The 10,670-nt window shown below is 41.2% G+C and overlaps 1 protein-coding gene and 1 non-coding gene across 2 annotated transcripts; both read left to right on the top strand.

Annotated features, from left to right (window-relative positions):
- Window positions 1-2,175: 2,175 nt before the first annotated feature.
- On the top strand, window positions 2,176-7,304 carry LOC119411258 (zinc transporter 1). Its single transcript, XM_037678192.1, has 6 exons — window positions 2,176-2,243; window positions 2,501-3,049; window positions 4,433-4,651; window positions 4,731-4,951; window positions 5,537-5,724; window positions 6,977-7,304. The coding sequence occupies exons 2-6, from the start codon at window positions 2,509-2,511 to the stop codon at window positions 7,233-7,235; spliced, it is 1,428 nt and encodes a 475-aa protein (XP_037534120.1). The 5' UTR covers window positions 2,176-2,243; window positions 2,501-2,508; the 3' UTR covers window positions 7,236-7,304.
- A 2,615-nt stretch (window positions 7,305-9,919) lies between these two features.
- trnastop-uca lies at window positions 9,920-10,006 on the top strand. The gene has a single exon. It is a non-coding gene; the product is annotated as a tRNA-Sec (tRNA).
- Window positions 10,007-10,670: the final 664 nt, after the last annotated feature.

Genomic DNA, 10,670 nt, shown 5'->3' with positions numbered 1-10,670 from the left:
AGAGTACCTGCAGAAAACCCACACATGCACAGAGAGAACATGTAAATGTTGGTTACGTACTGTAACCCCAGATTCTATGAGTATAGGCTTCGCCCTTTAAGGCCGTCGTTTAGTGGGTTTCATCCCGTGATGCTTCGCATGACGGGATGAAACCCACTCAGCGACAGCCTTAAAGGGCGTAGCCTATACGAAATAGAACTCCACCCAGAGAGGTCCTTCACAACCGTTAAATAATGTATACAGTATAATTAAAACGCTCTTTTTCATTGTTTAAGTTTTACAAATTTCCTAAAACAATATACATAAAATCATCTCCAAGTACAGTTCAGTGCTGTCCAGTTTTAAAATACAAACGCTAAACGTTTCATGAATGAATTTCCACACAGACCCCCCCCCAATAATCTAGATGGGTTTTTGATTTAATAACAAAAATAATAATTTTTTATTTAAAAAAAAAATACACAGGACTCTCAAGGAAATCTATCATACAGCAGAAAAAACAGGGTAACAAAAATAGTTGTTTTTTTTAAAGACAATAAAAGCAAACATTAAAATAAAAAGTACACCTGGCTAAATTTAAAAGGATAGTCTAATCTGAGAGGGATGTGTTTTCAGACCAGTTTTTAACCCAGAGAGAGGTTATGTTTTGTAGGTCAGAAGGTAGTGAGTTTCAGAGTTGAGAAGCAGAGCAGCTGAAGGCCCTGCTCCCCATGAGCTGGGCAGAAGGTACAAAGAGGTGGAGCGAGGAGGCAGATCTGAGGGAGCGGGAGGGGATGGAGATCTGCAGAAGGTCAGACAAATATGGAGGATTGTGGGCGGCTTTGAAAGTGTAAAGAGGAATTTTGAAGATGGAGCAAAATTTAACATTGAAGTCGCTGCAGGATGGGAGCGATGTGATTATAGGAGGTGTGGGTGATGACACGAGCAGCTGAGCTCTGAACCATCTGTAACTTATGAAGGGATTTATTGGGGAGGCCAAAAAGAAGAGTTATAATAATCAATTTGAGGCATCACAAGACTGGACAAGGATGGCAGTGGAAGCAGGGCAGAGAGAAGGATGGAGAGAGTCAATGTTATGAAGGTGGAAATAAATAAGCTGATTGAGTGGCATTATTGATGTGGGGCATGAAGCAAAGTGAGCTGTTGAGGCTGATGCCCAGACTCTTGACCTGAGGGGGTGGGGGAAGCGAAAACATTCAGATTTGGAAAGAGTGTTTTTTGGTACAGACTAGGATGAGTTCTGTTTTATCGCTGTTTAGTTGAAGAAAATTGTAGGAAAACCAGTGATTGAGCTCACTGAGACGAGCAGTGAGGATGGAGGGCGGGAGTGTAGAGTTAGGTCCAGTAGACAAGTAGAGCTAGGTGTCATCCGCATAACGGTGAAAATGGGTAGCAAATTTGCGGAAAATATGACCTAAGAAGATACCGTAAGTAATGAAGAGGAAGAGCTCAAGGACAGAACCTTGGGGCACACCAGTAGAGATGGTGAAAGATTGAAGCTAATAAACTGAGCAGACATTGTCTGAATGGACAGTTTTTCTTTTTCTATTTATAGAGGAATAAATAGTTAAGTTTGACCACAGCTGAAAAAACTGCTAAGAAATTTGTAGAAAATTACAGCAAACACATAAAAAAATCATTTGTCATAAAAAAAAATTTTTTAAACATATATTTTTAAATGCGCATATTTTAAAACATGTTTTGATATTTCTTTGTATTGTGCCATTAGAAACCTGGTGTGTTTTGAGTTGTATTTGTAACTTTACACCTGTTTGTTCCTCTGTTCTGTAGTTTAACAAGAAACCTCCTTTTCCACACGTGGATCAAATAAACTTGAAACATTTTAAACTACCTCCTTCCTGTCTGAGTTGTTGTTCCAAAACTCTTAGCAACTTTTAAAGCAGTCTTTCTGCACAGTGACTGTAAGGCATCTTTAGTTCTGTTACTCTGGATTAGAGTGACCCTCTGATCTGGTTACAGGATATAATCCTGACATAATGGAGATTTAATTAGTGCAAACAGACATATTTGACCTGCTCAGAGTATATGAAGAGTGGGTGGGCTGTGTGTCTCCCAGGAGGAGTGAGGAGACCTCCTCTCCTGCTCACATGACTGCGATTACAGCAGAGGAGGAGCGAGGAGGAGCACCATGAAGTTCAGTTTTGGTTTCACAGCATCCTGGAGTAAAAGCAAACCCTGGAGACCAGCTTTCCTCTGATTGTTGGCTGTGGGTCATCTTTAGGGTAATTACATTTCCTTTATTTATTTTTGTGCAGCTTTCATTAACCATCTTCTTTTATCCCAATGTGGTTAAATTGTGACTTTGAAAAATCAACCTTGGGTAAAGTTCTATGACATGTTTATTATGTTCCTATGTGAATAAAATGTAATTTAAAGTTTATGAGATTTGCAAATCATTGCATTCTGTTTTCATTTACACAACTGTTGAATCTGCCCCAGCTGTGGGTTTAAAATCTAAATTCACTCCATGTGTTTGCAGTTGTGGGTATGAGGGTGCACTGGTGCATGCTGGGAGTGACCGTGCTGCTGCTGTTGTGTGAGATCATCGTCAGTCAGCTGTGCAAGTCCCTCATCACCATGATAGATGGCTTCCACACTATCTTCATCGTCATTCACTTGACTCTTCTCCACCCTCAGACCGGGAACATCATCAAACCCGTCACATTCTCCTCTCTGGGAGCTGCTTCACCTTCACCTCAGCCCAACCTGGAGGCGCCTACATGTACCTCGCACACACTCTCCTCCCCAGCAGCCTCCCCTGCAGCTCCACGCTGTGGTCTGTCCTTGCCTAGCAGCAGGATCCCAGCTGTGGGTGTTTTCATTTCTGCACTCCTCCTGACTTCTCTGTGCATCTCCTACTTCTTGGAAATCATCGGCCATATGCTGGAGCCCCACCCGGTACAGCTGCCCCTGCTGCCCGTGGTGGTCGCAGCAGTCAGTCTGCTCTGTAAGATGCTGCTGTTTGTGCTGAACTGGGATCAGCTGCAGGATGGGAGAACAGAGAGCTGTGACCAGTTAAAACCCAAAGGTACACACACAGTGGAAGTTTGGGAAACAAAACAACCGCATTCTGCACGTTGTACACCCCTTGCAACGGCTCGGACAAGCAAGGACTTTATATAACCTTTGACCTTGATTTGACCTTAGAGCTGGGTGATGAAAACAATCATGCAGCATGCTGTTTAGTGGTGGTAGAAATTTGCATCAAGTTTTGTTAAATTATCTTGAGCGGCTCAGAAGTTATGGTCGAGAACACCAAAGACCTTGTTTTAACGTTGACCTTGATTTGTGAGCTTGAACATGCATGATGAAAAGTGAAATTCAGCCTAGTGATGATGCACGTGTGTATAAAGTTTTGTTAAATTATTTTGAGCAGATCAGAAGTTATGGGTGGGAACAGCTAAGACCTTGTTTAAACTTTGACCTTGATTTGTGACCTTGAATCTGCGGTGATGAAAAGTGACACTCCGCCTATTGATGATGCACGTGTGTATAAAGTTTCATTAAATTATCTTGAGCTGAAGTTATGGGCGGGAACAGCAAAGACCTTGTTTTAACTTTGACCTTGATTTGTGACCTTGACCTTGAAGCTGGGATGATGAAAAGTGACACTCCACCTGGTGATGATGCACGTGTGTATAAAGTTATCTTGAAGCTGAAGTTATGGACAGGCAAGAGAAAGTTTGCGGACGTTACAATACATGATGACGAGTGTATAAAACGAACTACTTGACATTAAAAAACATGAAAAACTGGATTTAATTGTGTTATTTTACAGATACCGAGGTCAAATTTGGTGTGGTAGTAGCTGAGACTGATCCCCAACACACTGTTTGAGCACTAACGTATCGCACAAAAAAAATTAATTCACAACACCAATTCCAAAAGCTACTAATTGCGAGTGAATCTTATTTGTTAGCAAAATATTTCAGAACCCCCTGGCAGAATTTAATGAAACTTTCAGGAAATAACCACTGGATGTACTTCTACAACTGATTAAGTTTTGGTGCTAATCCAATTCATAAAGTCTGCCACAACCAATTGTCTTTACCCAACACACAAATGACCTTAACTCAGTCTTTTTTTACAGATATTGAGCTAAACTTTGTTGTGGTAGTAGCTGAGAGTCATTAACAACACATATTCTGAGTGCTAACACATCTGGTAAGATCTTGCGTGAGATCTTAGATAATGATATTCTTCAGGTTTGACCAAAATGGCTGCGACTCCATTGTTTGTCAACATAAGTTGACTTTAGAGCAGCGTCATTATGAAGTTTAAGTTTATGACCCTTGAACTTTCAGAGTGAGCGAGCCGGTTTGGACGATTGTGTTTCTGCTCAGTGTGTATTCAGCTGTTGTACAAGGATCTGCCTGTTCCAGGTTTTCATTCCTCTGTTCATCTCCAACAGTTTGGGTCGGAGAGGAGTCTGAAGGCCGGGAGCACACCGTCCAATCAAAGGTTGGATCTGCGGAACGCCGTTCTCTCCACGGCGGGGCGCTCGTCTTCTGTAATCCAGGAGCTCCCAGCACGCCCACCACTGCCTGCAAAAACCAGCAAAAACAATCAGAAATCAGAGAAACGCAGAGCCGTGCTGCAGATTTAAATTCTGAGAGTCGCAACCCCGCAGGTAATAGTTTATCGGCATATTTCAAAACGTTGAGTGTTTTAAACCCCTGGATTTGGTGTTTGTCTCTTTGTTTTTTCAGATAGTCAGAATGCCTCCTCCTCCTCAGTCTGCCCCCTGTCCTTCATTTTTGTCATTCAGGGACTTTTCACGTCTCTTCTGGCTCTGATCAACAGTCTGCTGATACTAATCATCGTCCCACAGCTCCAGCACGGCTCTGGGCTTCACAGGGTCCTGGTTTACCTGGATCCTGGCTTCTCCCTGCTGGCTGTGACTGTACTGGTCGCCACAACCGCACCGCAGGTCGTAACTTATGTTATTGTTACATTTACCAGTTTCACTTTTTATTGTCCTCCATCACAAAGCAACCCGGGACTTGGAATGGTAACTTGAAAAAGAAGTGTGGTACCAGCATCCATTTTAGTATGTGGCTCCATCTAGGCTCTCAAAAACTGGGTTGCCACGTCAAAATCCAAGATGGCCACCAATAATGTATACCAGCCAATCCCAGTCATTTGAGGAAACTATACAGTAGCACTTAAAAGTTATAGTTTGCTCATGTGATTGGGGTGGGTGGTGGGGTGTCCGCAGATTCATCTATGGTGGTCAAGGCCACCTTTGGCCACCCCCTGGCTCTGCCGTTGCACCTGGTGTTGGCTAAAATTGCTCCTTCTTTCACGGGGATCTGTCACTCTGCAAAGCCTCACTTGAATATCCTGCAACAAGAACATTAAGGTTTAATCCCTGTTCTATTCTAATCCAGAAAAACACTAATCTCAAAAACTACAAACATTCACTGTTCAAATCCCTCAGCGACGGAGTGGGGGGAGCATTGGTGTACCGCTCGTGTTATCTTTGTTTGTTGAGCGTTTTGGTCCCTCCTTGCAGGCGTACAGGTACGGACTGCTGCTGCTTCAGGCCTCACCGCCTCACGTGCCTGTGTCCGACCTCAAACGGAGGATTGCCAGCGTGCCTGGAGTCCAGGATGTGCACGAGCTCCACATCTGGCAGTTAACCGAGTCCCTGACCATGGCCTCTGTCCATGTGCACTGCTGCCCCGGGTTCCCAGCACGCAGGTGAGATTCACTTGGACAGCAAAGGGATCAGACCTGGTTTGTGTTGGGCCTGGGAGTTTTTTGTTTGTTTGTTTGTTTGTTTGTTTTTTCAGAGTAAATGACTTGTTTTAGTTTTACTCAAACTTTTCAGCTCCGGAGACAAAAACCAGGAGTGTCAGAGACCTGACCTGTCACTGGTTCCAGTACACAACGCAGCTGCTGCATCATCACGATGAAACAAACATGAAACCCTTTTCATTCTTTCTGACAGCTGTTTTTAATCTTTTGTAATAATTATAGTTAAAGTAGTCCAACAACAAGTATTTTAAAACTTAGTTTTATGACCCTCAGAAGAATCCTGGCCTCAGATTTTTGGACTGCTGACCTTTTGTGACCTTTTGACTCTGAATCTTTTATCTTTGCTGCCTCCTGTTGAAGAGCAGTAATGTTTAGCCTGTGTGCATGGATTAGCAGAATATCTCATGAACCATTGGACTAATTTTAATTAAACTCCCACTAAGTCATCACATGATGAACATCACCTGATTATAATTCAAGATGGCCACCGCAGCTAACTGACATTAAAATACTGAAATGGCTATAATTCAGTCGATTACACGGATATTGAGCTAAAATTTGATGTGGTAGTAACTGAGAGTCATTCACAACACAACAGCTGTTTGCACAAGACCTTAACCTGACAAGACCTGTTGGTTTTAACTCTGTCTGTTAGCAAAATATCTCTTGAATGGATTTGAATCCAACTCTCAGGAAGTGGTCGTTTTTTATATGTTTTTATCTTGATTTAATTCAATACTTTGAGTTTACATGTTCAAGAGCTGGAGCATTTTTATTTTATTTTTTTTACATAATCCGGAAACATCTTTTAATTTATTATCAAATAATCCAAAAGTTCAGCATATTTTAAATACTGCGTAGAATTTTAGATCATCTTCAACAAAAATAGTGATCGTGTTGCTTTCAGTCTGATTTTAGGCTTAAACATTCAAACCTAGGAAAAAGTAAAAAGTTTCTTACGTTGCATGTTTTCATGCTTTGAGTCGACAGTTTGGTTATACAACTTCAAACGTTTTTAAAGAAATGTTTCAGGATGTGTTCATCAGCGCAAATGCCTCATGGCTGAACAGGACGATCCTCTTTTTGAGCTCGTTAATCAGACGACAGCTCCGCGTTGTGGAACGTCACTGAAGGTCATGTGGAGGTGATCAGAGGTCATATGTGACGGATACTTAACGACGTCTCATCTGTCCAGGTGTGCTGAGCTGATGTCGGGGGTCACTAAAGTGTTGCAGAGCGTGGGGGTGAGCTGCTGCACGGTTCAGCCCGAGCTGACCTCGCTCCTCGGGGGTGCACCCTCCTCCCCTCCTCTCCCAGTCTGCGGCCTCTCCTGTGGGGAGTCCTGCGCTGCCAGAATGTGCTGCTCTCTGCTGGAGGAGGAGACCAGGACGTGCATGAGACCGGCTGCTGGGGACACAACAGACACTCTGGTCATCCAGAACAAGTTCCAGTAAACCAGTCTGGACCCAGTTTATGGTTTGAATGGGAAAAAAAAAACTAAAAGGCCTCTCTTATTGATGCTGCCCCAAAGATTTTGACTCAACGTCGTGTGAAACTCTTTGTTCATCAAAATAAAATAATGCAAAAATAATCATAAAGTGTATTTTTTTAAATTTTAATCTCCCACATAGAGTCATTGTGATCATCTGTCATTATATAATATATAAATTGGCTGTGACGGCCATCTTGGATTTGAATGACTCCAAAAAAAAAGCAGATGTTGAGCTGTGGTGTGGTAGTAGCTGAGACTGATCCCCAACACATTTTCTGAGCATTTAACGATCACACAAAAACTTTGAAACCTTGCAATTGGCTCTTGGAGTCAAGTCTGTTCATCTGTTAGCAAAATATCTCATGAACCACAAGGCGTATTTTAATGAAACTTTCAGGAAAGAATCACTCGATGTACGTCTATAACTGATTATTTTTTTGGAGCCAACCCAATTCAAGATGGCCACTGCAGACAGCTGTCCCAACATGAAACTGGCTATAATTCCATTTGTCTTACAGATATTGTGCTAAAATGAGATGCTTGTAGCTGCGACAGTGTGACATCTGGCAATATTGCATGAGCGTTCAGATCAGTCTAAACTCTGCCATGATGTGTATTCCTTCAAGAAATGCCAACCCTTTGAATATTACAGCAAACATATCCTTTAACATAAGTAATCTGCAACCATTTTATTTCATGAAAGGAAGGTTATTGTATGAGAGTAATTTATGAAAATAATGTGCACTCACTGCCTAATAGCACGTTTTGTTCCAAACATCTACTTTGCATATAGCTTCATGTGTTTTCTTTGTGTTCATTAGTTTACAGTCTGTGGGACACGGTGTCAACGTGCTTTGTGGAAGTTTGTATGAGGAACTGAGCAAACTGAAATAAATTAACGTGTTCTTAATGCAGGCCTAGTTGGTGAATGGTTGGTAGGCTTTTAGCTTTAGCACCACCAGGGGCGATTCTAGAATCTGACCTTTAGGGGTGCCTAGCCCCCAGTTCTCCCCCAGAAGATTCTGAATAAAGTAGATGCCATTTCCTGCATTCTGGTGTAACGGGTTGTTAAACATCTACGTTTACCTACATAAGTAAACACCTGATTCAATAACTATTTTGTTTTGATTGTTTTGATTTGTTTTAAAAAATAATAATAATAAGAGAAGCTTAAATTTGTATACCTATGCCTATTTTATGACTGTCTATTGTTGTCGTTGTCATTCACAGTCGTCATCATTCTTTGTTAAGAAATCAGGTCTCTCTTGTAAATGAGTCCTCGAGGCTCAGTGGGATTAACCTGAATAAATAAAGGTTGAGTGAATGAAAAAATAACAAGGAGTAGCGCTAAGCTAGCAGCGTGCATTACAGACATGCTAGCTAAGATGCTACACACGTAGCGCTCTGCTTTACATTGCACAAACTAACAAACTCTTTGTACAAAATCAGTTTAGTAATTGATCATAACAAACAGATTAAACTTGTCCAACCAGAAGTTGCAACATATATAAAACACACAAAATAAAGCACAACTAGCTTTAAGCATTAACCTTTAATTTAACCATTAAGCATACTGTACGATGTAATTATGACAGAAAATGGAGGATTGACCTGCAGTTACCTTCGTACAGATGAACATGTGGTACTTCCTGTTTATCACTGTTGTATTCAGCTGCTCATGAGGTCGGCCGCAGGGCTTTATCATCTTTTACATTTTTCCAGACTCAGTTTAGGTTTTGGAAATGGAATAAACTGTACTCCACCCTCTAAAGCAGGATATTCAACTAATCTGCTCAGGGGCCACAGTTACTGAAAGCCAGCAGCTCAGGGGCCGCACATCCAGCAATTAAAGTCATTGTGTAAATAAACCAAGCATTTACAATGATCGGTTAGAAAGACTGAGGAAGTCTTTCGGATGAAAGAAAAAACGTTTCTACAATTTTTTAAATTTTTTTTTTTGAATATCCAGAGGACCAGATTGAATTTTTATTTTTAGATTTTTCTACCTGGATTATTGAGCATGCATCAGGATACAATGATCTGTTAGCTTTTAAATGTGTTTATTTTGTTGTATTGAATCATAAATTCAATAAACAGAACCCAAACCACGATATGCACCACCCCATTTATTTATTTTTATTTTGTTTACTTTTTTCAGGGGTGCTGAGTTAAAATTTAGGGGTGCTTGAGCAGTGGTCAGATTAGTGGTGTCACTGATCACCACAAAACACAGCAAGTAAAACAAACACACAAAACACAAATAAAACCCATAACTACAGTGATGTCCTGTTGAAGAAGGCACAACAACAGCTATAAATCTAAACATAATTAATCAAATGCAGCAGTGAATTTGTCTGTAGGTAATTTCTGTTTGTTCTTTTCACCTGTGATGACGCACGTGGCTCCACCCTTTATGCTCTCAGACAGCCAATCACATTCCGCCTTTTGAGTATGGACCGAGTCTATCGGATAAAATTGCTCTTTTTTGCGTTTATTTCACTGAATTTCGGTGTAAAACAAGAGGCAGCTTGCTCGAACCATTGGTACCTGCTAAAATCTGCCTACCTTTGAATTTCAGTAAAACCGTCAGTCAAAGTGAACAACAATTAGGTCCTATAAATAAACTCCGAGCTACGCTTGCAAAGTGCCCGGATGAGCTTCGGTGGTCCGGAGTGCGGGCTTCAAACCCGTAGCTGCTTAGCGGCAGAGTGGTTCAATTCCACCTTTCGGGCGTTCATCATCGTTCAGACGTCCACAATATTTTGTACCAGTCGCAAAATAACCATTATTTCTTTGACTCATCTCACTTCTTCCTGTGTTTTTGTTTTACAGCCGTTTCAGCCCATTTCACTCAACTTCCTGTTCGACGCTCCTTTGGAACTTCACAATAAAAGTCCCTCACGTATGGAGGAGACTATAGGATAACGTTTTTTTTTCATAGCTTTATTTTGTGTTTGTCAGGACTCTCAGGTCTTCATGTCGGGGTAATTTATCTATTTTCCAAATCAAAAGAAGACACCTTTAGTTCTGGTGCTGCTGTGAAATGAAATAATCTTCCCCTAGCTCTCAAAGAAGCCCCCACTATTAAAATATTTAACAACTTTTTTAGGAACAAATGTTGCAGTCTTTCACTTCCTCTGGATGGCATTAATTTGGCCTCCAGTTCTAATGTTAATAACTTCCGTGTTATTTCCAATCAGGACATGTCTTTTATCCCCCACATTAGAAACATTAACCGCCTTCTTCCACCTGCGTAATATTACTCAAATTAGAAACATTTTGTCTAAAAACGATTCAGAAAAACTGGTCCATGCAGTTATCACGTCTAGGCTGGACTATCGATTATATGTCCAAAAACTTCTTTAAAAAGTCTTCAGTTGATCCCAAATTTGCCACC

Source organism: Nematolebias whitei, chromosome 6 (assembly GCF_014905685.2).
Source record: "Nematolebias whitei isolate Nwh7 chromosome 6, NemWhi1, whole genome shotgun sequence".
NCBI lineage: Eukaryota > Metazoa > Chordata > Actinopteri > Cyprinodontiformes > Rivulidae > Nematolebias > Nematolebias whitei.
Note: the sequence above shows the minus strand (reverse complement) of the source record. Positions and strands in the feature narration are given on the sequence as shown.